Genomic DNA, 27,320 nt, shown 5'->3' with positions numbered 1-27,320 from the left:
TATATTTTTATTTCCATTGAAAAAAATATATTCTTTCTTCATGTGAACTAAAGGAAAAGTTCAGCCAGGGTCCCTGCTTGGATTTCCACTGACTGCCCTGTTCTGCCCCATGCCATAGGCAGCTCTGGGTCAGTGTAGACCTGACCTGAGACTCCCAGAACCCTGGGAGGAGGAGAAAAATCCAGCAGCTGCCAAAGGAGGACGAGAAACCTTTCCATCAGGCTAATGAAACCTGTCAGCACCAGCAGGGCCCCAGAACCTGATCTCCCAGGATGCAAGAGGGAGGGAAAAGCAGCCAACAGAGGAGGAGGGGTGGGGAGGGAACAGGATTCTTCACTACATGGATTAGAGCAAGAGAGGGAGGAGTTTGGCAGGAAGCCATCATGAAATGAAATAAAACCAAAATATGGTACAACAACTGGCAAATCGCTGACTTGGCGCTCTGGACTTGACCTGCTCCTAGGGTGCAGCTTCTTTAGGGCTGGAGGCCTGGAAGCGGGTTTGCCTAAGCTTCAGGGTCCACTCTGATCTGTCCTTTCCAAGGCTAAGCAGGGGCCCTAGCAATGTGTTCATATGATCTTAAGGATTTTTTTAAATCAAAAAATAGAGAAAAATTTTTGAGAAGTTGAAGTCACCAGAAATCTAACAACTCAGAGACAATCACTGTTAACATTTTGATAAACACTTTTCTTACACACATGAAGACTTCTATCTCTTCAAATACACACCTATACTGATGTATTCAATTTAATATACTGTATATGCTACTCTGTAACCAAATTGTCTCACTTGTTGGGACATCTTTCTAAGCAACTAAAAATCATCTTCACCTTTTTTTCCTTCCAGTTTTATTGAAATGTAACTGGTATACAGTGCTGTGTAAGTTTGAGGTGCATGGTATAATGATTTGACTTACATAAATCCTGAAATGGCTATCACTATAAGTTTACTGAATAACCATCATCTCATATAGATACAAAATTAAGTTTTTAAAAAATTGTAGAAGTAGGATATTTTAACCATAGTCAGTTAACCCCACTGTGTCTTTCCATATCAACTTCCCTCATGGATAGTTTCTGGATTTGCTAAGGGAGGGTTGAGTCAGGAACACCCTCAATTAACTGCAACTGACAGAGATGTTTGGGAACATTTTAACAAAAACACATGAGAAATGACAAGCTTCTATTTAGATATATATAAACGGTAGCTTATTTTTACATCCCTTAAATTCATTTATTAAAAAATTAAGAGAAAATTCACATTAAAAATTACTGGAATAGGAAATAAAACAGTTACAATGAGTGATTAAGTCAGTAGAAGTTATACTGACATGGAGAAGGAAAGTATAACACAGACTTTCAGATCATACTAAAACCAGTCATTCATTATGAGGAAGGAAAATTCTATCAGGAGAAACAAATGATATTTGGACTGTTTGAAAATCCTATTAATGAAAAGTGGATCCTGTGAACTCATTGGAAAAGAATTTTAAAAATTCTTACAGATTAACCCTGAAATGTTGACACTGATAAGGAGAATATAAAACTTAATCCTCCAATACACTGAGGATTTTGGTGATAAACTGACTATTGAATATTGTCAGTTTGAAGACACTGACATACCAAAAAATGCTTAAAATACTCTGAAATCTTACAGTTCATCTATGAAACTTGCTTGCTTTCTCCAAACTTGACAAAATCCAAGAGTTATAAGACACTACTAACAGCTAGTTGCAAAGTTGAAAGAAATCTCTTCTAAATTAGCAATAATAAAAAAAAATTCAATTAAGTATGCATGAGGAAAGACTGAATTTTCTTTCTATACTCACTATAAAAATAGTAAAAAGAAAATCATTGTCTTTTGAAGAGACTATCAGAACGTATGCACTAATATTGCAGGAAAAAAAGCATTTCAGAGATGCATGAGGAAGTAAATTAGTTAGAAACACTGTTACATTTCTGGATTTTGTAATGTTTGTGGTATTTTGTAGCTTTAAAAATTGTAGTTTGTGTGATTTTTATTATACTAAATATCCACTTTTTTAACCCAATTTGATGTTTATAATTTTGTACTCTTTCTCTAAAAGAGGGCCTCTTGAAATTCTATAAGCTTTATATCTATTACACATTTTTTTATTTTAAAAATATCTTTAATACATTTTAAAACTGCAGTAAAATATATCTGACATAAAATTTACCATCTTTTCTTTAGATTTTTTAAAATGTATTATTTAACTTATTTAACTATCTGGCTGTACCGGTCTTAGTTGCAGCATGTGAACTACTAGTTGTGGCATGTGGCATCTAGTTCCCTGAGTAGGAATATAACCCGGGTCCCCTGCATTGGGAGCCTGGAGTCTTAGCCACTGGACTACTAGGGAAGTCACAAAGTTTACCATCTTAGCCATTTAAAAATGTACAGATCAGTGGTATTATGAACATTTACCTTGTTGTATAATCATCACCACCATCCATTCTTTTCATTTTTCCAAACTCAAACTCTGTACCCATTTAAACACTAATTCCCCATCCCTCCCTCTACTCAGCCCCTGGTAACCACCATTCTATTTTGTGTGTCTATGAATTTCGACTACGCTACATACCTCATTAAGTAGAATTCTATAGTATTTGTCTTTTGTGAGCATATGACTGAACGTAATGTCCTCATGGTTCATCCGTTTTGCATGTGTCAGAATTTCCTTCCTTTTTAAAGCTTAATAATATTACTTTGGGTGTATACACCACATTCTGTTCATCCATTTGACTATAATCGGACACCTGAGTCATTTACACCCCTTGGCTATTGTGAATAATACTTCTATGAACATGGGTGTACAAATAGCTCTTTCAAATTCAGCTTTCTATTCTTTTGGATATATGCCCAGATATGGAACTGCTGGATATGGTAGTTCTCTTTTTAATTTTCAGGAAAACACCATATTGTTTTACAGAGTGTGGAGGTAGCTGTAGTATTCTATCAACGGTGCAATTTCTCCACATCCTTGCCAATACTTATATTCTGTTTTTTGGATAATAGCCATCTTAATGGGAGTGAAGCCCTTACTATATTTCTAAGTCATGACTGGGATTTGGTTTTGCTGGGTAAGCTTCTGCACAGCATTGCTCTATCAGTTCTCTCTTCATGGCCATGTCCACTGTCATGGTTAGAACACAGTTCAGCCTTTGAGCATTGCTGCTGTTTTCTCCTTTTCTCTCTCTTGAAGTACTTGGGATCAGTTTATTCAAACTTGCTTTTGAGCAACCACAGATCCCATCTTTTGGGGCTTATTGTTTATTTCTGTTTTAGAGTTTATTGTATCTACATATATTTCTACCCTGTTAATCAAGAGGATGTATTCTCCTTACTTGTTCAATCTCCTATCTGTTAGAAAACTTTAAGGTTGGTCTGTATCATCCCCATATAAATCAGTGTCTGGTTGACGTTAAAGCTGGTACAGCTGGGACTACAGGACCTGTTGCTAAAACACTGAAAACAATATTCTTACTGGCTGATAAATAGCCATCACCTTGTAACTCTGGGTCCTCCCTACCAGCTTGGGATCATTTAAGGGTTAATGATTGATGGTGAAAGGGACCTCCAGTCCTGTGCATAAAAGGGCCCTTGGGCTCTTGAAATTCTTTTTATTTTTTTAATTAATTAATTTGGCTATGTTGGGTCTTAGTTGCAGCACGTGGGATCTTTCATTGCAGTGTACAGGTTTCTCTTTAGTTGTGACACACAAGCTCAGTTGCTCTGCAGCATCTGGGATTTTAGTTCCCGGACCAGGGATCGAACCCACATCCTCCACCTTGCAGAATGGATTCTTAACCCCTGGACTACCAGGGAAGTCCTTTGAAAATCTTTTTTGAAAAACAGGGCCCACATTTTCATTTTCCACTGGGCTCTGCAAATTATGTAGACAGTCCCGAACAGATGATGTAGATTATGGCAAATTATATACATAGTCAGTACTCAGCAGAGTCATTGCCCTGTTAGACACTGGACCTTTTCCCAAGTGGAAAGGGGATTCTGCCATAAGGTTTCTGCCAGGTCCAATGTAGGGGCTGCCATGCCAAGCCTCTTTGTGCTAACCACAGATTCTCTTTGGACCTGCTCTTGTGCCATTCATCCTGGCCCACATTCTTCTGGAGCCCAAGCCTGGAAAAAGGCATTTAGAGATCAACATTTTTCTGCTATGAGAAGTTTTATGTTTTTAAGAGGCATAGCCCTGCTCCAAGCTCATTTTTTACCCCTGATTTTCATTTTTTCATGGTGGACTGTTTTAGGCCCCCATCTGTTAAAATTCTGTATTTCCTAGAAAAATTGTGTAAATTTTGCTAAATAAATCTTTTCCAAAGGAAACTGGCTTTTGGATCCTATTTTAAGCAGGTAGACATTGCAAAATCATGCAGAATTCCTGCCTAATTTCTGCTTTATTGGCTCTTTGGAAAGCCTTAACTACAATGGAAATAATTCAAGAGAAAAGCTCTAGTTATTTCCTCAGACATGTTCTTGATATACAAATCCCATCTGAGCATGTTTGGAGAGAGAGTTACCTAGGAGTGCGTCTCTATTTGTGTTTCTATACCTCATCGGTGATGTAAACTTTAACTCACTTAGGAATATCGTGCAAGTTCTTTCCAGGCGGCGCTAGTGGTAAAGAGCCTGCCTGCCAATACATGTGACATAATGAGATGTGGGTTCGATTCCTGGGTAGGGAAGATCCCTTGGAGAAGGAAATGGCTACCCACTCCAGTATTCTTGCCTGGAGAATTCCATTGGCAGAGGAACCTGGCGGGCCATAGTCCATGGGGTCACAAAGAGTGACTGAGTGATTTTACACACATACACACACACACCTACCTCATCCTTGATGTAAATTTTAACTCACTTAGGAATATTGTGGGAATTCATTTGATAAGGTCAGAATGGTTTCAATAACAGCATTTTTAAACCAAACTATTAGGATTATGCATTTGCTGTGATTGTATATGATCATTACTTGGTTATACCTAGTATTGCAATAATCACAGGTAATTGAGATTCAATGATAGTAAAGCCAATTTTCATTCCTCATCTGTCCCCAGCTCTCTCTTATGAAATGATGACGAACTTAGACTTTGCAATACACACTGCTACAAAGAATATTAATGTCATTTTGGATTGCATGCTACAGAACAAAAAATGAGATGAACAAACATTGTTTGCTTTTTTGGTGTCAGTCAACCTTTGGAGATTATGAACCATGTTCACAAATTAGAGGAAAAGTGCTGGTGATGAGCAGTTGAAAGGGAGGGAAAATCTGAGGCTAATTCAAAAAGAGGCAGAACTTGGTGATGGAAGTATCTCCTTAGTCTTGGGGTAGGGAGTTTTATGTCGCAATCTGGACCCTCCCTGGATGCATAGTAAACAGCTCTGACAACAATTTCTTGAAACATCCTATAATTATTTAATAGCTAGTAATGACTGATCATTTGTTACGTGAGACAGATCCTGTGTTGGTGTTTTTCAAATATCATCATGCAAATCTAACATGTCCCAGGTGCTCTCTGCCGAAGTTGTTCTAGACACTGGTCACAAGGCAGCCTCCAGGCAGAGCAATCAGCTCCAGCTTCCTGTTCTCTGAGAAACTGCCCCTGGCTCATATATATCAAGTTAGTTGCTTCTCCTTTGTGGTCCCACCTTCCTGATCCATTGGATTACAGTATATTTATGGAGCTGCCTTCTCCACTAGACCATGAGTAGCTTTTTAGAAGAATAGGATGTTGTTTTTTATGCATAAATTAATAGACATAGTCATGGTTCTCTCTGGTTGGGTTGTTGCCACTTACCTGGTTTCTGGAGAAGGAAATGGCAACTCACTCCAGTATTCTTGCCTGGAGAATCGCATGGACAGAGGAACCTGGCAGGCTAGAGTCCATAGGGTCACAAGAGTCGGACACGACTTAGCGACTAAACTACTACGACTGCTACCTGGTTTACCTCCTTCCATTGTCTTTCCCCAAACCCCAGACTGTTCTCAATGTAGCTGTAACTAACAACACTCAAACCTGAGTGGTTTAGCACAATTTTCTCTTTCTTACTTACTTCACTCTGCATAAAAGGCTCTAGGTTCATCCACCTCAATAGAACTGACTCAAATGTGTTCCTTTTTATAGCCAAGTAATATTCCATTGTATGTATGTACCACATCTTCTTTATCCATTCCTCTGTTGATGGACATTTCGGTGGCTTCCACATCTTGGCTATTGTAAACAGTGCTACAACAAACGCTGGAGGTGCACGTATCCTATTTGATCCTGCTTTTCTCTGGATATATGCCCAGGAGTAGGATTGCAGGGTCATATGGTAGCTCTATTTTTATGTATTCAGGAACCTCCATACTGTTCTAAAAGGGGAGAAGTTTTAAGGGCCTTCGGTTTGCCAAACTGCTGGAAATGGAAGTCTAAATGCTCACTGCTCACAAAATGTGGTCTGTGCACCAGCAGCATCTGCTTGGGGGAGAAGTTTGACATCAGTGGGGAGCTTGTTAGAACTGTTGATTTCAGGTTGGCATTCTTATTCATTCACCCAGATAGCTGTGTCCGATGCTTTTGCAATCCCATGGGCTGCAGCATGCCAAGCTTCTTTGTCACTCACCATCTCCTGAAGTTTGATTTCGGGTACCACATTTGATCTTCTGAATTGGAATCTGTAGTGTAACAAGATCCCCAGGTCATTTTCATGCACAGTAGTTTGAGAAACCCTGGTTTCAGTGATCTCATAAGGACCTCATATTTCATTTTCACAGATGTGCTCTTTCAGGATAACCTAGAAGAGATTTTAAAATAATTACGTGTCATTAAGAAATACACAGATCCTAAAGCTAGCCTAACAAGAAATGATGCAGTAAGAGATTATTATTAAAACGTGGATAATGCTTAAATTATAAATATTTGGATGTTGTACTGTCGCTTATATGCAAATCTTCAAAACTGGCTGGAATTATATTTCATTTCCAGTACCTACTAGTATGCTCCTCAACAAAAAGGATGGCTTTCTTCCTACAGTTTTGGTGAAACAAAGATGGGGTTACCCCCTCAAGCTAAAGTAGATAGATGTATCTTCCACCACACCGTAAACACCATCCCTCCCCATTCCATGCAGCATCTTCAACCTGGACCTGATGTGCCTCCTTCAATAAAGGTGTGACTGCCTCTCTCCAGGAGTTGATGCAGTAAGAATTCACACAATTCTAGGTCCACTCTGGTGGGGATTAAAAAAAACCCCAAAACAAACAAACAGCCTTTGGTAAGTGTATGAGTTTCCGATGGCTACCGTACCACAATAAAGCATCACAAATTGGGTGGCTTAGAACAAGAAAATTTATTCTCTCACTGTTCCAGAGACTAGAAATCCAATTAAGGCATCAGCAGGGCCATGCTGTCTCCAAAGACTCAAAGAAGAATCCTTTATTTCATCAAGTTTCCGGTGGTTGCCAGCAATCCTTGCTGTTCCTTGACTTGTAGATGTTTCATTCCAATCTCAGGCCTTCTTGCTGTGTGTCTCTGTGTCTCTTCTCTTCTCATAAAGACACTGGTCATATTGGTCCAGTATGACCTCACTGTAACTTGATGACATCTGCAAAGACCGTATTTTCAAATAAGGTCACATTCACAGATACTGGAGTCAGGACTTCAATATGTCTTGAAAAGTGAAACTGAAAGTCTCTTGGTCGTGTCCGATTCTTTGCGAACCCATGGACTATACACTCCATGGAATTCTCTAGGCCAGAATACTGGAGTGGGTTGCCATGCCCTTCTCCATGGGATCTTTGCAATCCGGGGATCGAACCCAGGTCTCTTGCACTGCAGGCGGATTCTCTACCAGCTGAGCCACAAGGGAAGCCCTGTATGTCTTAGGGGGGGACACAATTCAACCCAAAACAGGAAGGATGAAATTTCTGCTCAAATTTAAACCTAAGAAATGCCCCATTTGTTAACTTCACCAGGAAGAAGAGGCTCTGCTCTGGGTTGCTGGGAAAATCAGCCTTCCTGGACTTAGTTCTCATTACCATGCCTCCCCTGTCAGAACTTGTTCTTGTTTAGACATTGTCCATGGCTACTGGCAGCATCTTACAGTTCAACCCCTGCTCCCTAAATGAAAATCTGCCAATTCCAGAACATAATGAGTCAGTAAGCAAGCACAGAATGTAGGACTGGTAGAAATGGATACTCATCACTTTCCAGATACATGCTCTTTTCTGCGTTCATCCATTTCTTAAACACAACAAAACAAACAAACAAAAAAGAAAGCTGCACAACATTGTGTGTTTCTGTTGGTTTTAATCGAATAAAATCTATTATTTGCATTCTCTGGAAGTAGATGCGATTTAGAGAGCCAAGGCAACTCAGTGGGGTAAAGGTCTGTGCTACCTGGAAACTTCTTCAGGTGTCAGAAGCTCAAAGGCAAAACTTAACGTTTCTCAGACCAGCTTCTAACAGTTCCGGTAAGAAGTGAACTGACCTACGTCATGGAGCTCAGCGGTTCAAACCTGGGATGTGCATGGTGAAACCAGACACCGCAGGCTCCCGCGTGAAGCTGCGCCTTCTGCCTCTGGGGTCACCCAGCGCTCCCCTGGAACATGAGCAGCCTGGTTAAAATCTAGGCTTTACGCCCCAGAGGAAATAGATTAGTGTGTAATTGCTCTTATTATTTTCACACGTTATTGTTTTATTTTACAGCTTGTCAGGCTCACGTGTAGTGCTGCATCCCGCGTCTCAAGACACGGGGAGAACGATCCAGCAAAAGCATTTATTGAGTGCCGACTGCATGCCGATAACTCCAGACTTGATTATGGGCCAGACCTGCCCATTAAGTCCTGAACGGTGGTGTTTTGCTTTCTACCTTAGATTGGTAGTTTTCCCACTTTTAAGATTCCGCTTTGGGCCGGTGTTTGGCTTTCGAGCAGGGTGGGAGGCCACTGGCGACCTCCTTCACAGGCTGACGACGGCTAGGAGGCCTCCACGCGCTCAGGCCAGCACCGGCGCGGGAGGAATTCCTCTGAAGGCTGGGTCCACACCACCACCGCGCGCGCAGGTGAAGAGCTGTCCATCAGGCATACGATGGGCGTGGCCTGCGCAGATCGACCAATCAGCAGAGCCTCCCTTAAGCCAAACTCCCGCCTCCAAGCCCAAACCAGTGAGCATGCGCCGTGGGCGCTACGCAAATTCCTCCCTCCCCTCAAGCCCTCCCCTCAGGAGGGTCAGCTTGGGTGCTCCGCGTTTCCTCAGAAATAAGAGAAGAGGTGGGGAGCCCCTTAGGAATGGGGAAGCCGGAACAGCAGGTGTGAGGAAGTTCCTCAGAGCCGCGGTTGTCGCTCGCAGCCGCCAACTCCCGGGGTCACGTTGGGCTCGCAGGCCGGCGCTTCTGGGTTTTCCCGGGCTTGGCGCCCAGCGGTCCGGCCGGGCCGCGGAGCTGCGGGCGGGGGCGGCCGACGGCGCTCGCCGTGTCACTTCAGCCCCTGGGCAGATTGCGGCCCTCTGTTTACAGAGGAGCGGGGCGAGGTTCAGAAGTTTTGACGGTGACGCAGCAGCTGGTCTCGGCCGGCCAGGGTCTGCGTGACTCATCGCGGACCCCTCCCTTGGGCTCGCGGAGGCGTCCATGCTTCGCGCGACGCCTCCGGGGGCCGAAGGGGGTTTGGGAGGCGGAGAAGCGCCCTCGCCAAGTGCGTACGGCGCTCGCTCTCGCCGGCTCCTGGGCCCTGGGGCGCTCCGTCCCGCTCCGCCCGGCCGGGGCTGCCAACCGCCCTATGTTTTCCCGAGGGCCGCCAACAGGCCGCTTTCCTGAAACCTCCGTCCCACCCCCCAGCGGCCCCAGGGGGGCGTGGTGCCACCCTCTCCTGATCCCGGCCGGTCCCCGGGATGCTGGGGCTCCGCCAGCCGGGAGCCCGGGGTCCCCGCGTACAGGTGCGGGCCCCCAGGAGGACTTGGCGCCACAGCCCCGGGGTCGCGCGCCCTCCCGGCAGCGTGCACGGGCCCGGCCTCGGGTCTTCGGACGTGCAGCCCCGGGGAGTAATCGGACCGGGGAGGAGGCGCCCCCACCCCTCCCCACTCCTCCCCACTCCTCTCCCCTCGGGGTTCCCACCTGCCCTGCCAGGGCTCCGGGACGGCGCGCAGCCCGCGCCTCGCGGCACCCGCCGCCGCACCGGCGGGGGCCAGCCGTCCCGCCGCGTCGGCCCCTCCTCCGCCCGCCCCGCCCCGCCCTGCGCCGCGCCGGACACCCCGCCCCGAGGAGGCGGCCCGGCGATCGGCCGCCGAGGGAGGCTGGTGGCATGGGGGAGCCGCCACCGCCGCCACCGCCACACGCACGGTCTTCCCTAGCGAGCCTGGGCGCCGCTTGGAGCACTAGCGACCCGGACGCCTAGGGACGGGGGGGCGGCTCGGGGCGTGACATCCAGCGGAGGGCGCGGCCCGGGCTGCGCCTCCCGGACGCGCGGCGAGCGGCGGGGCGGTGGGGGCAGCGGGCGGGCGCCGGCACCGGGAGAGCCGCCCGCGGGCCGGGCCGAGCGCCCAGGGCGCACCTGGCGGCGGCGCGGCCCGGCCGGACTGCGGGAGCAGGCGCGGCGGTGGCGGCGGCGGCGGCGAGGATGTCGCAGCCGCCGCTGCTCCCCGCCTCGGCGGAGACTCGGAAGTTCACCCGGGGGCTGAGTAAGCCCGGCACGGCGGCCGAGCTGCGGCAGAGCGTGTCGGAGGTGGTGCGCGGCTCGGTGCTCCTGGTGAGTGCGGGACCGCGGAGGGAGGCGGGCGGGCGGCCGGCCACCCCCTTCGCACTCCTCTAAGTCGACCGGGCTTGGGCAGAGCCGCCGACCCTCCTGGGTCTGCAAGATTAGGAGGTGGTGGAGAAGGAGGCGAGTGTCGGACAGGGGAGAAGGGAAGATCCTGGAGGGGGCACCAACTCCACCCTGCGTTCGTGGGTCCTCTCCCCGCTGCTGTCCCCCCTCCCTCCTGGGAAATTTTCTGGGAGTGAAATCGCCATCTCCTTCATTCCACCCCCCCCACCCCAAGTTTACCAACTGAAAAAGTACTCTGTCCTTTCCCCCATCCCTCCCACCCCACCTTCTCCTCCCTTATTCCGGGGGGTGGGGGGGGGAGGGCTTGACACCAGTGGCCTGGAGGGGCGCAGGGGAATGGATGTGGGGGCTTCCTCTTCCAATCCGACACCCAGGGTGGGATACGGCCTCGCGGACCCCCTTTGGGTGGGCTGAGCCCCAGAAGTGCAGGGGTTCCGCATTCTCTCTTCCACTCCCTCCCCCCTAGCCGGCATCCTGAGATTTGAGCGCTTCTTACGAAGGGTTAAGAGGCTTGCTAGGAATCGCTGGTGGCTTCCGCAAGGGTGCAAATGACTTCGCTTTGGGGGCTTCGTAGCAAGCTGCCCCGGGGATTAATCTGGTCCTAGCAGAAAGTCTTTTGAACATAGGCCTCTGAGTGTGAGGAAGATGAAGTTTTAAATCAACTTTTCCACTGCTCGGGCTGGGTCCTGCTGTATTTGGAAACGCAGTACGCCCTGATCGCTTGGACGGTGAGGAGCGATGTCTGAGCAGCAGCGTGCCCTCGTGGGTAGCTGGACACTTTCAGCAGCTCCTTGCACCGGGCGCTGGCGTTTGCTTTCTTGAAAGGGGCTTGTTTGTGGGTGAGTGACTTGTGCTTGTTGGGCCTTGGAAGTGATTCTCAGGGCTTCGTAGGGCTGTGTGTGGGGTATTGTCCCAGTGGATTGCTGGGTCCCTTACCACAGAGCCTGGCTCATCCTTTTGGTGGCAGATAGATGCCCTTCCTGGCCAGGCACAGAATGACATGAGTGATGTTTGTGGAGAATGGAGATGAAGCTTCACTGATTTCCATAGCTAGTTGGCTCAGTTTTATTTTTCTCTCGATGGCTCTGACAGCTCTCTCTAGATTCCTTAAACTCCAATCTGTTCAGTAATAAGGGATTTTGTTTTTCTGTTTTTACTGAAGTTGATCATTTGATGGTAAGGAGTAGAGCAGGAATTGATAATGACCAAAACCTGGGATCTCTTCCTGCCTTTCGTTGCTTTGGCCTAAGTAGTATATCCTGCATCTTCCTGACTTTTGCCAACGTGTGTATGTTAAGGATAAAACCCACAAACATCTATGGCATCCTGTTCTGTTATGAAAGGAAACTTAGTTCTTTTAACTGGGGGCACTAATAATATCCCACTATTAGAAATTTGAATCAAAAGAAGAATAAATAGTCATGAGTTCCATACTGCGGACAGACCTGGACTGAAAAGGAGGTACTAATTTAACAAGCCATTGGGTCAAGTACAACACTGCTCACCACTGATGTGCAGCAGTCCTTGAATTCAGCAGCCCTTCCCGTAGGAGGCTGGCCTACTGATAGTGACCCAGTAGTATCCATTCCCGTGTATGACATACTGCTTCTGTGTTCTGTCTCACGACACGTTAACAGTACATCTCTTTTTCCCTGGACACCCTGAGGCATGAACAGTCAGACGTTTGGCTGATGTCTTAACCCTTAGCGATGTCCACCTGCAGCCGCTTGTCTGATGAAACAAACCCAAAATATGGGAAAGTTAAGTGGGTCTCTTTGGGCCTTTGAAAGGCTCCCAGACTGAAAGGGAAACGTGTTGCAGTGGTTCTGCATTGCAGATGGAGAGAATTTGAAATAACTTACAGATACTAAAAATTACCCATCACCCTCACCCCCCTCACCTCCTGCCAGGTACTCTGCCACCACCTGCTGCTTTTTGCTACTTCCCTGTCTGTCAGGAAGCCACAGCAGGTGCACCTGTCTCGGCTTTGTTCTAGGAAGGTCTAAGAAGGTACCCAGATCCTTGCAGGAGGCAGAGCAGCAACCAGGCCAGGGTTTGGAATCCCAGGGTCCACCGATCCAGCTTGGGTGGAGGTAGTACTCTGCTTTACCTGACAGCCTGAGTCAGTGCTAATAGCATAGTAAACACACAATAAATGTTGCTTACCTAGCTGACTATTATAGCAATTCTGTAGATGGACTGAAAGAAAGACAGGGTATGGACTTAACTAGCTCTTCTCATACTTCTAGTACTGATGAATGGCTGTTTGTGAAATCAGAAACAACAGAATTAAATAATTCAGTGGGTGATAAAGGCTGCTATTAAAAAGAAAAGTAAGATGTACTCATAGATTTTTTTTTGTTTGTTTGATAGGTTCACTTTTCCTAGGCTCAGATTTGTGGTCCTTTAAAGATGATAGTAAACCTTGAAAAAAACATGCAAAAAAGTGGAGAGAATATCATAATGAACCTTCATAATCCATCAACCAGATTCAGTAATTATCAAGATTTTGCTAAACTTGCTTTAACTGTCTCCCTTTCCCCTTCCATTTTTTATGTGATTGGGAGTTCTATGGTGCCCGTCATTCATCCATATAATACCCAGTTGTTGTTTAGTTGCTAAGTCGTATTATTAAAAATAGGTATATTTTTCCCCATAACTATAATGCCATTATGTCAAAGTTAGCAATAATCTGTTGAAATACTCTTTAGACTTCCCAGTTTGCTTCAGAAACATCTTTGAATGGTGGTAGCTTGTTTTCATCAGGATCCTAAAAAGTTTTGCTGGCTGTTTCACATGTGGTTTGTTCTTTCATGAGCTTTAGAATTAGTAATGATGGAGTGAATCCTCCTGGGAGTCAGGAGTCCTGGGTTTTAATCTGAGAGGTTTAGTAGTGCAGAGCATGGGCTCTGAAGTCAGAGCACCTGGGCTGTAATTCCAGCTGCATCCTGTACCACCTGTGCAGTCGTAGGCACAGAATTCAGCCTTGGTGAGTTTCCTCATCTGTAGTGCAGCAGAGATAGTCTTTGTACTTACCTTCCATGGTTGTTGAGAGGATTTAGTGAGCAATACAGGTAAAGCTCTTAAATGGTGCCTGGTCAATATCCTACCAGTACTTAAGACACCCTGGGTTGGTTCCTTAATTTCTCTGCGCCTGAGGGCTCTTGTTCTTGTAAATGAGGAGCTGTTCTAGATTGCTCTAGAGTCCCTTTCCCTACCAGCATTGAAAGATGCTTTTATAGGATTTGTTGTCATTGTTCAGTCACTAAATTGTGTCTGACTCTTTTATAAGAGCAGCAGAGGTACTACTACTCGTAATATTCCTAACTGTAGAAGATGTCATTTATGATTTTGGGTAGTGAAAGAAGAATCCTCAGAGTTCCAGAATTAGCTTTCCATGATTGAGAACAGTCAGGACGGCAGCACGTTCAGATCATATGCAAGCTCAGAAGAAAAACTAGAAATAATTCCCTGAGCAGTGTTGAGTTGTGATTGGACCTTTCAGATGTATTAAAGATAGCATCATAATGGCCTAGATCTGAGGAAGTATACCACCCAGGGCCTAAAAATATCCTTTCTCTGAAAGATCTGTGTGAATATTGGGACGGGGCCCTTCGTGTAGGTTTGGCAGCTCCACGCACTTGGGTATTGCTGCCCAAGTCACCTGGCCTCCTTGCCGATCTTATCTCAGCATGCCTGGCTTGAGACTTTCCTTCGCCATCAAGTCCCTACTGGTGACACTATTCCACAGGCATCTGAGAGCCCTGCAGTGTGAGATGAAGTAAAACCAAGTCAGGCCGGCACCAAAGTTCCCTTTGTGTAACTGGAGAGGGGTGGACAGGCATGATAATCTCTGGAGTGCCGCCCTGGGGCCCTTTTTACCCTCCCAGTTCAGTCCAGTATGATCCGAGGTAACCTGAGACCCGAGGGGGTGGTGGTCTTTGAAATCCCCAGATAACGGTAAAACCTCATTTTGGCTGTAATTTTAAATCAGATAGGATAGTAAATTGGTAACTGGACTGGCCTAGGCTTCACCTCACTGTCTTTCTCCACCCTCTGGTGGAGTCCCAACAACAGAAATGTCCCAGCATACAGGAAGCAGGGTGAAGGCCCATCTCCAACTTGATAATCAACAACAGGTTGTGTGTTTCTTTGGTTTCTGGTCCATTTGAATATTGGGAGACAGGAGGGCATTTGTAATGCTTGAGTTTGAAAAGGGAGGAGTGGAATTGTGAAACCTTTATCCACGTTTGTCGAGGGCTTGCTCTGTGCTAGGACTTTCTGCTGGGTGCTGAGGATCTGCTGTTGTTTAGAGCAGGCTCTTGCTCTGAAGGGTTTATGATCTAAACTCTCAGCAGCTGGGCAGGTCAGTCTTCAACACAAAGATAGCAGTAGGAAGAAACACATGGAGCACATGTGAGGGAACAGAGAAAGATGAAGTAACAGAGAACCAATACACTTGAGAAAGGGTTTGTGAAGAACTGAATGGGACCTGGGAGATGCTGAGACAAGGGAGAATTTCTTTCCAGAAAGGAATGAGAGACAGAGACCGAGCACATACTTCGAAGGTCTGGCTCGGCCAAGAAGGAGCAGAGCAGCTTGGGCAGGGAAGGGTAAGGCTTAGGAGGAAGGGAGAGAAGTTTTGAGAAATACAGTTGCTAATTTGGAGGACAGTTTCAATGACTGGCTGAGAACAGATCATAAAATAGATGTTTTTTCTTCTTGTCTTTTTGAAACCTATTTTAACAAAGAGGTTCAAACCAGTCCCTGAACATACTCTTCTTAGAGATCTTCCCCTCTGCGTAATCTTGGGGGTAAATAATATGACAGTTTTGTGTCACACAGTCCTAAGGACCCAAAGTGAAGTCTTTGGCATAGAACAAAAACGGGCTCCTGTGTGTGTCAACTTTTAGGGTACGTGTGAGCAGTAAGTCAAACGTGGTGGGTACACCACTGAGTAAATGATGTCACAAAAAAGTATTGGTCCCACCTTATATCACATACTGAAATAAGTGATAACTACATGTAAGAGACACATGTAAAATAAGTCAAAGAAACAGCATAAAACATGGATGAATCATCATGTAAGGGTGGAGAGGGATTTCTTTAAAGAATGAAAGTAAAGGACAAAACCAGTTTGGCCTGGGCTTGGGAGGTGAACCCAGGGCCTTGCCATTGATGAGCTGAGGACTTTGATCAGGTTTCTTCACTAAGCCTCAGTTTACTTATCTAAGAATTGGGATTGTTAGGTATTATTATCTCAGGGAGTTCTTAAAATAAAGATTAAAAGATGTAATGTATGTAAATATACTTAATAGTACTTAACAAAGGGTAGCTCATATTGTAATAATAAAAGATTGCTCATCTTGACTAAATGAATCTGGAGCCAGCACTTACTAAGCATTTACTGTGTCCTAGGATATGTGTCAGGGGTTTACACATGGGAGGTCAAATCATTTCAAGGTCAGAGACTGTAAGTGGGGGAAATCTGTGTCTTGAACCTGGGGACTGTGGCTTCAGACCATGTGTCCCTACACACGACCCTGCCTCCTGCCTCCTCATGCAAACACTCAAACCTGCGTTCTCTGTGTCCAAGCACCATAAATTTAAAAGCCAATAATAAGCTTAGAAACAGTATTTGTCCTCTTCTGTATAGCTATATCTCAGTCATAGTGTTAAGTTTAAAAAAAATACAATGAGAGCTCTTAGGAGTCAATTAAAAAAAGAAAAATACGCTGGAAGAAAAATAGGAAAGGACATTCATAGGTAGTTCCTCAAAGAAAGGAATACAGCTAGCCAATAAAGAACAGGAAAAAAAAAAAAGTTCAGCCTTGCTAATGATTACAGAAACATTAACTAAAACAGGATGTTATCTTTGCCCGATTAATTTGCAAAGATAGAGAAGGTTTTGCAAGGATGGGGCGAGCCGGGCACTTGTTTGCAGAACCTCCTCTTCTCACAGTTCCATTCACATGGCATCTTATGAGAATTGTGTCTCCTGGGTTTTATAACATGATGAATGGTATGACTACTTGAGCTGGGCTATATGTATCAAGAACTTTAACACGCTCCCATTCTTTGGCTTTAAACAGCTGTAGGAACTCCCCCCAAGGACTGGACTGAAATGTACATAAATGACAGTGTCTGAAGTCACAGTGCTGAGGGTTCAGGGCAAAAAATGTAAACTACTGACCTACTGCAAACTCTCTAAAGGTCTTAACAGTAGTCTGAATGAATTGTGGGGTTGGGTTGTTTATGATGCCATGAAGTTTAGTTTTAGAAGAATAATGACTTGAGAAAAGAAGTCATCATTCTTCCCTGATCGTATCGGGAGGCAGCGAGGCCTGTGGTCAAGTTTGGGGGCCTGGGTTCTGTTACCGCTTTAATACTAACCACTGGGTGACCTCAGGTTGTGGCCTCGCAGCCTGGTTCTGCCCTTAGTGTGAGGCAGGGTCTCAGGCCTCACCCCTTCAGCTTGTCACCTGCACCGTTTGGTACCACTCAGCACCCCTTCCTCCCCTCCTGTGGTGCTCCTCCGTCCCCTCGCTCCTCACCACCCTTCCTAAAGAGTCCCTTGTCTTCCTTCAGCTCATAACATTTTATCCCTTCCCTTGACTCTGCAAGGAGCTGGATTCCTTCATTGCAGTTTGCAAATCTTTATCTCAGTTTTGATTTTTTTTTTTCCCCTCAGCTCAGAGCTGCTTTTCTGCTAACTTTCCTGACATACGTACTCAGCTGTCCTGCCAACCCCTTACGTTCGGCATCTGTGAAATATAAATTGTCACTTTTCGTCCCAAACCAGCTATCTTTCTTGTTTATTTGTTTTCTTTAGCTAGAGGCATCATTGCATGGTTACCAACTCCGAAATCTCTGATTCCTCCTTTGTCTCTTCTGTTCACCTCCTTTTGCCTTCCTCATCCTATCGTCACAGCATCCATCACATTTTATTTCTGCATCAGTCAGAATGGGCTAATGACTCCCCCATCTCAGCGGTCTGAAACAGAAAGGCTTGTTTCTCCCTTACACGGCCCTTCCACTGTGGGTGGCTGAGGACCATGTCGTCCACATCCTGGAATCTGGGTTGATGAGATGGCCCCTACCTTGAAAGAGGTGGGTTTTCTTGTGCCAGGAAAGCATGTGGGGTCTCCTTCACAGGTTCTTGGGTTTCCACCCATCCCTTTTGCTTATGTTCTGTTGACTAAAGCAAGTCTCTTGGCCACACTCCCAACTGCAGAGGGCAGGGAAGTCCAGTCCTGCCTGTAGGCCTTTGGAGAGTGGTAATCTGTGGGGAGCTGCGCTCCGGGCTGCTGCCACCTGCCTTGCGGTTCTCCGGCTCCTGCCTCTACTCTGGTCCCTGCAAGTTAGCATCCTTCCTCTCTGGTCACTGCTTCCACCCTTACTCCATCCTTAGGACTTTAGTTCTGAATCCTTAACGCACCAGTTGGAATAGGAAATGGCAACCCACTCCACTATTCTTACCTGGAAAATTCCATACACAGAGGAGCCTGGTGGGCTACAGTCCGTGGGGTCACAAAGAGTCGAACAGGACTGAGTGTGTGCGCATACCACACCGGTACCCGCACTGCCTCCTGCTGCCCTTGGAATGGAAGCCTCTTCCCTTGGACTGTAAGGCATTCTCCTTATTAGGTGCCACCTATGCCTTGCTCACCAGCCCAGCCTTTCCATCTTCTGGATGCCAGGCTCTCTTGTACCCCATGGCCTTGGCAGGAGCTCTTGCCCCCACCTTGGATAGTAATCACCACCCTGCCTTCCTCCTCACTGCCAGGCCACCCACCTGGGTCTTTGGAACTGTGCTTGTAGGTCCTTGCCTCTCAGAGGCCTTGCCTGTTCACCCAGACTGTTCTTTTCCTTTGTACCCCTTAATACAACTTATATATTGACGTGTATATACGTTTGTGTTACCTCTGTTTCCCTCCCTGGCCTGTTGGTTCACCATGGTACCTGGCACTTAGCAGGGGCTCAATAGATATATATTTTTTTTAATTTTTATTGAAATGTAGTTGATTTACAATGTTGTATTAGTTTCAGGTGCACAGCAAAGTAATTCGGTTATGCATATATATATATATATATATATATATATATACTTTTGGCATCACCAGCTCAATAGACATGAGTTTGAGCAAACTCCGAGAAATAGTGAAGGACAGGGAAGCCTGGAGTGCTGCAGTCCACGGGGTCGCAGAGTTGGATATGACTGAGTGACTAAACAGCAACAACTATATATTTTGATGAATGAAAGAGTCCTGAAGTCTCTACATCCGACATGTTTTGTTTTTAAATCTTTTTTTGATTCCCCATTGCCCCTGATTTGTCTCCCCTGCAACCCATTTCTGTTTATTTCATTCCAGCCTATCTCCCTTTGCCAGATTAATTTTCTTAATGTACAGGATGCGTTGTATCATTAGTTTCTCATTGCCACCTGATAGATTTGATAATGTTCATGTAAGTAAGACTGCATCATTTTGGGGCTGGCCCTTTGTCTGCTTTAGTTTAGGAAAAAGTGGTTGGCAGTACACCTGTATGATTTATGCATAAGTTTTGAGAGGGGCTGCATTTTAATTTAACCGGAAGTTGGTGATGGACAGGGAAGCCTGGTGTGCTGCAGTCCATAGGGTCGCAAAGAGTCGGACACAACTGAGTGACTGAACTGAACTGAACACTTTAATACAAATAAGGTTAATTTCCTTTTTTAGGGCAGTTTGTTTTCACCAACTCTGTTGAACTCCAGCGTGTAAAACAACACAGTGATCTGATTCTTATGTTTGGTATTTGGTAACTCATTTATCTGAGAACAAAACAAAAACACAAAGAATAAAAATCTGGAAGTGTTTTTTTATCACTAGAATCATCAGTTCTGCAAATCATCAAGAGTACTTAGATGAGGAAGTTTTTTCTGTTTTGTTTACATCTCTGTCACTTATTCTTGAATGGACTCCTTTAACTCTTACCAGCAAGTTGAAGGCAAGGAGACTTATAGTCTGATCAGGACTCTGTAATGCCAGATAGTTTGTTGGAATCTCCCTGTCCCCATTTCTTTGAAGTTGGCAGGAATAAATCCAGTTAAGATAGTGCTTGGGTATGTCTGCTTAGGGAGACTGGTTGGGTCAGTGCATGTGTTAGAGACATGCCCACTTAATTTATTATAGATTAACATTTGTTGAATGTTAATCTGAAAGTGAATCTGAAAGCAAATGTCAGTGAACTGCGTACGGTCTCCGTTGGCCACGAGAAGTTTATTCTCAAACTCGTATGTATTTACAGATTCACATACTGTTTTCATAGAGAAAATACACATTCTGTCATATAGATTAAGTAAAGTTGTTTACCATGAAAAGTTATAAACAATGTATATAGGTTGTTCATTTTTTAAAGTAGATACACTATTTTGCTGATGAAAAAGTTTTATGGTATGGGCTAAGTCACTTCAGTTGTATTCAACTCTTTGATAGTCCATCAGGCTCCTCTGTCCATGGGATTTTCCAGGCAAGAATACTGGATTGAGTTGCCATTTCCTTCTCCAGGAAGTGAAAGTTGCTCAGTCATGTCCAACTCTTTGCGAGCCCATGGGATTTTCCAGGCCAGAATACTGGAGTGGATAGCTGTTCCCTTCTCCAGGGGATCTTCTTGACCTAGGGATTGAACCCAGGTCTCCCACATTGCAGGCGAATTCTTTACCATCTGAGCCACCAGGGAAGCCCAAGAATGCTGGAGTCGGTAGCTTATCCCTTCTCCAGTGAATCTTCCCGGCCCAGGAATCGAACTGGAGTCTCCTTCATTGCAGGCAGATTCTTTACCAGCTGAACTGCCAGGAAATCCTGGAGTGGGTTGCCATTTCCTTCTCTAGGATGGATATCTCACTGAACCAGGGAATGAACCCAGGTTTCCTGTATTGGCAGGCGGATTCTTTGCTCTCTGAGCCACCAGGGAAGCCCGTTAGGAAGGATGACAGAGAGAAAGAAAGAAAAAGCAAGAATGATAAGGTTAATCTAAAATATTAAACTGTGCTCTTGTTTCAGGAATAAGTTAAATATCAGATGTTTAGTCTCTGAATTCTGGAACATAGAGAATACCCTGGTATATGCAAGTTCTGTTAATAGGGGAGTAGTTCTGTGAGAAGTGGTGGTAGGATATATTGGATAAGAACCTGGGCTCAGGAGATCCTAAACCCAGCTCTTCAGAGAAAGCTCTGCTTCCTCAATCTCTCGACCCCAGGAATGGATATCATAATAACACTTTTTTGTAGATGTTTGTGGTGATTAAGTGAGAAGATGCATAAAAAGCACTTAGAATAGGGTCTGGTGCACAGTAAATACCCAATAGTACAAGCTTTTGTGATTTATGGGGGCATCCTAAAGGAATAGCATATAACTCTTAATAGAGCTCCTTCAGGAGAACTTATAACAGGAAAATTATAATGTTGGGTGAAAAAGAAATAGTACGTGGAAACATTAATAGGTGTGTCATAGTTGTGAAAGAAATAACCTGTGGGTAAGAAAAATGTTCAAAGAAAATGCATGAAAAGGGAATATGATTTATTCTTTATATATTCTAATGTTTCTTAATTGTCTAGCTTTCATAAGTGAATAGATAATAATCTATCCAGAAAATAATATAGAAGGGAAATTTTGGTGCTTCATTTAAGACACTCAAATTAGTACTCTTTGAAAATTGTACCTCTTAACGTTTATATATGTGTGCGCCTTAATGTAAAATGTGTTCCTGGAGTAAGATATACATGTGCATCTTGGTAGCAGAAATATTGTCAACCAGTCCTGTTTTGAATGCTCAAGGAGGAGGGAGACCCAGGTTAAATAATGAAATCTTGCATTTGGCCATTTTATAAAATCCTTTCCAAAAAACATCTTGCTTGAGCCTCTGGAAAATCTAGTCAGACAGACAGGAATAATGAGTATATTTTTTTTGGGGGGGCTCATTTTTTTAGATTTCTGTTTTGATGAGGAAACTGCAGACCAGAGAAGTCAAGTGACTCACTTAAGGTCACCTGGCTGATAGCTGACATTTTTTCTTGATAAGATGGCAGGGACTGTCAAAAGATATCATTTTAAAATTTGAGTTTCTCATAAACTTTTAAATGGTTAACTCAAATCATTACGTGCCTTTCTGGAAAGTACCATGAATTCTCTGGGTTGGTAGAAATCATACTGTTTGGAGGTAAAGGTAGTTTAGAGGTTGTCTGTTCCAGCTTCCTAGTTTTACAGATGAGGAAGATAAGATGTGCTGTGGTTAGTTGATTTGTCTGTGATCATACAGTCTGTATGACAGACAAGAGCGAGATCCAGTTTATGGCTCTTGATCCAATGTATTTTCCACTGATCACAGGGAATAATTGAATTTACCTTGTTTGCTCTTGCATTTCATCAGATATCTTTACAGACTGTGGTAATCAGATAATATCAGACTATGAAACGTCTATTTGTACCATGGATCTCTTTCCCGTTTGTATATTTCATTAGTCCTAAGCCAGTTTATGGGTGATTGACATTGACTTTTCCATAAGCCAAGAAATACATTCTTCATTTCAGTTTAAGGAATATTAGGACAGAGAGAAAGAAATAAAAAAGCCAAAATGACAAGATTAATCTAAAAAAGATCTCTATAGAAACTTGTTGATGAAGTAAGAATTAATTTAGTAGTCAAATAATATTTTTTAAGGGATATAAGATCATAGTTTTATGTGTACTTTGGTTAAAATAATTATGTAGCGTGAGGGAAAAAACCCTTCCTGGACCTAGTAACCTAAAGTTCTTTAATGTAGAATAATAAGCTCTGTTAATGTAGGTCATTTTACTTTTCAGGCTGCTTTCCCTTGGCTAAAATAAATATTCAGCTATAAATGGCAGTTTGTTCAAGTTATATCATTACAGAAAGAGTTGCATTTGTAATACTGTTTAGAGAATTTATTTAATCTGTCATTCTAACATACTGCTGTTTTCTTAAGTAGAAAGCAGAGTTCCTATGGTGATAGCAGAGGTGCCATAATATTTATAGTATATTACATTCATTTATAAACCATTACACTAGCTAGAATTTACAGGATATTTAATCTCTGAGGTTAACTTTTTTTTCTCTCCAGTCTTTTAATATGTTCATAGCCATTTAAAACGTTCTTTATTCTTGGAAGAAAACCTTCTGAGAGAATGTTGGTTATTCCTTTTCAAAAGAACAGAAATAACTATTTTATGATATATATGTATTTTTTTTTAGTGGAAGAATGTGTGTACTGATTTCTTTGGAGGTGATTTTGTGAAAAACCAATTAATATACCAAATTTTAATTTATCAGAAACCAATTAATGTATCACATTTGTTGTTCCATCCCTCAGTCCTGTCCGCCTCTTTGTGACCCCATGGTCTGCAGCATGCCAAGCTCTTCTCTCCTCCATTGTCTCCTCACAGCTTCATTGAGTCAGACAAGCCCCTTCACCACAGCAAGGCTGTGATCCATGCAGGGGACCTAAAACTTGAAGCCACTTAAACCCGCGATGGGCTGAGATTTCCTGACAATGTGTTTCTCCAATTACTGTATCAGGCATACCTGCTTGAGACTGTCCAGGTGGGGTGGTGGGGATGGGCTCCTTTGGTGGATATTGGGGAGCGGGGTCCATTTGAGGAAAGGGGTTTCAGAATAGCTTCCAGAATCTGAGAGAATCACAGATGTCTTCTCCCATAGCTTCAGTTGTTGGAAATGACCAGGAAAAGTCCTGACTTCTTTGCTTACCACTTGGCATCTTGGTGTCTTAAAGCAAGCCCCAACCACCCTATCCCCCATCCTCCCAGCATGCCCCAGTGAGCCCCACACTTCCTGTCAGGAGACCTGGGTTCCCCCTGTGATGCCTGCCCCTTCATAGTCTTGACACAGTGTCACCTGTGCAACGTGGGGAGACACTGACCAGCCTGCAGCGGATTTAAGCTCCTTCTTTCCCACCAGGTTTTTTGCTCTGGAGCCTGGCCTGGTGCCGCCCTGGAGCTCATTTCCATCAAAGGTGACCTTTGGGAGAGGAGGGGCAGAGGCCAGATGGAGCCCAGTCTCCTCTGCTCTAGGCTTCCTCGTGATCTTCTCTGTTATCAGGCCAGCGTGTCTTGCCCTGGAGCCTCCTGAGATTCTGCTCCTCTTGTTTTATCCTTTAGTTGGGATCTTAGCAGATCTTGAGGCATTTTTTTCTATTTGGGTACTTAACAATGACATTAGCAGACAAAAATGCCCTGTTGTTAGTACCATTTTTTAAGCTCTTGTGCTTTAATGTTCACTAGATCCCCAGTTGTCTCTGGTCATCAATGTTCTCAATAGACTCTGAAGGATAAACATTTATTTAAGACACAGACCTTGTCCTCAGAGAGTGTGCAGTCTAGAGGGAAAAGGAGCGCAGACCAGGGAGCTCTTGGGTTGGTGTTCTCCTTCAACAATCTTCTGCCTCTTGGCTGTTTTACACCCTGGAAGGAAGAAGGACAGTTGTGACCAGAGCAGGTCAAGTTCCTAGGAATGTGCTGAGAGTGAAGGTGGCTTTTGGGGAACCAGAAGCGTACTGGGACCTCAATTATTACACTGCTTTTCTGAGACCCAGGAAACATGAAGCTTGACCTCCATGTTCATTGTAGGAGTAATGACAGAATGTTTGTCTTAAGAAGGTATTAAATAGAGGAAATGCACCTCAATGATAAGAGTGCAGTGGAAATTGTGGGTAAGGCTTGAAGGCTCCGACCAGGTGCGCAAGAGAGGGAGGGAAGGCGTTTTATTTTTGTGGTAATGTTGCTATTGACATCCTGAATTAAGACATCCTAAATTAAAATCTTTAGCTGTGCACAAGTAATTTGCCAACTAGGAAGAACAGATTGGGCGTTTAAGAGATTTATTTCTCATGGCATCTAAAATATGGTCTGAGTCGCAGAGACCCCCAAATATGCAAGGATTTGGATCTGGATCCTTATTTAGTCCTTAAGTCATGTGAAACTTATGTTAAATAATATAGTATCATATTAACATATTAAACTTATGTTAAATAATATGGTAGTATATTATCGTAGCTATTTATATTGCTATCGTTGAGGGTGTAAGAACTGTAAAACCTCAGCTTCAGAAGTGAAAACGAAACCAATTTTCATGGGGCACCAGATTAAAAATAATCTAAATTGATTGTGAGAACTGTGCATGAAAAGGAAATTCAGTTTTTTATGCAAAATTGTCAGTGACTTTAAGCTCTGTGGAACACAGATTTGCATGGTGCTATTGCCTGGGTTTTCAGTGATTATAAAAGATAGTGACTACTTAGCATGGGAGCTGTTGGAGGCAAGGTGACAGCCTGCTGATTGCAGTTAGGCTAATACTGATACGTGACAATACTGATACTGATATGTAATAATAGGCATAACTGATATGTGACAATACTGATAATGATATGTAATAATAGGCATAACTGTTATGTGACAAGCACCACTTTTCAAGTGCGGAGGAATATCTTTATTCATAAAATACTAAAACTGGTTCTTATGTAAAGGTGCGTTATTGGTTTAGGCTAGATTCTTATTTAGTTTCGTTGAATGATTTTGATTTTTGCTTCCTGCTTTAAGACTGTGTATGGATTATGTTAGTAAGCCCCTGGGAAAAGAAATGAACAAGTGCTTGACTGACAAATAAATATACATATTATAGGTGCTTCCATATCTGTGTTTCTACGTATCTGAATAGATTTTAATTTTTTAATTGTATTATGGTTGATGTTCAATATTTTATGTTACAGCTGTACAGTATGTATGTGAAGTGAAAGTCGCTCCTTTGTGTCCGACTCTTTGTGACCCCATGGACTATGCAGTCCATGGAATTCTCCAGGCCAGAATACTGGAGTGCGTAGCTATTCCCGTCTCCAGGGGATCTTTCAACCCAGGGATTGGACCCAGGTCTCCCGCATTGCAGGTAGATTCTTTGCCAGCTGAGCCACCAGGGAATAGTGATTCACAATTTTTAAAGGTTATATTCCACTTACAGTTGTTATAAAATACTACATGTTGTACAGGAATAGATAGATTTTTAATTTTACAGATGCACAGAGTTAATTGAACACATATGTTGGGCTCGTGCCTGTGCCAAGCACTGTGCACCTGGAGGAACCAGGGTGAGTAAGACATCCATTCCTACCTTGCTGAAGGACTAATAGGGGAGAGAAGATGGCCAAATAAATTTTATACACATTTAAATTGAAGATGAGCTTCCCAGGTAGCTCAGCGGCAAAGAATCCACCTGCCAATGCAGGAGATGTGGGATTGATCCCTGGGTCAGGAAGATCCCCTGGAGAAGGAAATGACAACTCACTCTAGTGTTCTTGCATGGTAAATCCCATGTACAGAGGAGCCTGGTGGGCTACAGTCCATGGGGTTGCAAAAGAGTCCGATACAATTCAACAACTAAACAAGAACAACAAATCGAAAATAGGAAAATTAACGGTTACTCAGCAAAGAGAGTAGTGGAGGGAATCATAAAGAGCTTAATGAGGTGGTGACAATTTGAGCTGGAAGTCGATTTGAGAGATGACAGCTATTCTGGGTAGAGGGACCCTAAGGTGAAGTTCCCGAGGGAGGAAATCTGCTGAATGTGGTCCTTGAGTCAGGTTCAGTGTTGGGAAAGTTCGGAGCAGGCAGATCCTAGTGACACAAGGAGGGCTGAAAAGAGGGTGTGCTGAGTGTGAACTTTTTTCTTTGTTTGGGTTTTTGCGCTAGAAGGTGCCTGGATCAGAACTTTACCAGGAAAATACGGTGACAGTGATGCTGAGCCCAGTGGCTAGGGTGGGGATGAAGGCAGAGAATTGGTGGTTTAGGTGTTACTTCTGGTGCTTTGCCATGATTCTGCAAGAGGTAAAGAGGTCATGTGTAAGAAGAATTTTGGGATAAAGCTGTTAAGTATTTGAGCCTGATTGGATTTGGTTTCAGTGCAGTTCAGTCACTCAGTCGTGTCCAACTCTTTGTGACCCCCTGGACTGCAGCACACCAGGCTTCCCTGTCCATCACCAACTCCCAGAGTTTGCCCAAACTCATGTCCATGGAGTCGGTGATGCCATCCAACCACCTCATCCTCTGTTGTTCCCTTCTCCTGCCTTCAATCTTTCCCAGTATCAGGGTCTTTTCTAATGAGTCAACCCTTCACATCAGGTGGCCAAAGTATTGGAGTTTCAGCTTCAGCATCAGTCCTTCCAATGAATATTCAGGACTGATTTCCTTTAGCATGGACTGGTTTGATCTCCTTGCAGTCCAAGGGACTCTCAAGAGTCTTCTCCAACACCACAGTTCAAAAGCATCAATTCTTCGGCGCTCAGCTTTCTTTATGGTCCAACTCTCACATCTATACTTAGCTTTGACTATACAGACCTTTGTCAGTAAAGTAATGTCTCTGCTATTTAATATGCTGTCTAGGCTTGTCATAGCTTTTCTTCCAAGGAGCAAGCGTCTTTTAATTTCAT

The 27,320-nt window shown here is 44.2% G+C and overlaps 1 protein-coding gene and 1 long non-coding RNA gene across 9 annotated transcripts in view; one reads left to right on the top strand and one right to left on the bottom strand.

Moving 5' to 3' along the window:
• Positions 1-3,638: 3,638 nt before the first annotated feature.
• LOC145529152 (uncharacterized) lies at positions 3,639-10,187 on the bottom strand. The gene is made up of 2 exons (XR_014070971.1): positions 10,126-10,187; positions 3,639-6,810 (listed from the first exon to the last, which is right to left on the bottom strand). It is a non-coding gene; the product is annotated as an uncharacterized LOC145529152 (long non-coding RNA).
• DOCK9 (dedicator of cytokinesis 9) overlaps positions 9,163-27,320 on the top strand; it is a 355,717-nt gene continuing 337,559 nt past the window's right edge. For 3 of the 8 annotated variants that reach the window (XM_081548917.1, XM_081548909.1, XM_081548921.1), the window contains exon 1: positions 9,169-9,325. In XM_081548917.1, the coding sequence (XP_081405043.1) occupies positions 9,305-9,325 (21 nt within the window). In that variant the 5' untranslated portion in view covers positions 9,169-9,304. Of the gene's footprint in view, positions 9,352-10,285; positions 10,477-10,534; positions 10,757-27,320 lie in introns of those variants that run through there. The other 5 variants (XM_081548919.1, XM_081548912.1, XM_081548925.1 and 2 more) reach the window with 4 other exon arrangements.

The sequence above is a fragment of the Giraffa tippelskirchi genome, chromosome 12 (genome assembly GCF_054371585.1).
Source record: "Giraffa tippelskirchi isolate mGirTip1 chromosome 12, T2T-mGirTip1v1.2.pri, whole genome shotgun sequence".
Classification (NCBI taxonomy): domain Eukaryota; kingdom Metazoa; phylum Chordata; class Mammalia; order Artiodactyla; family Giraffidae; genus Giraffa; species Giraffa tippelskirchi.
This window is presented reverse-complemented; position numbering and strand designations above follow the sequence as displayed.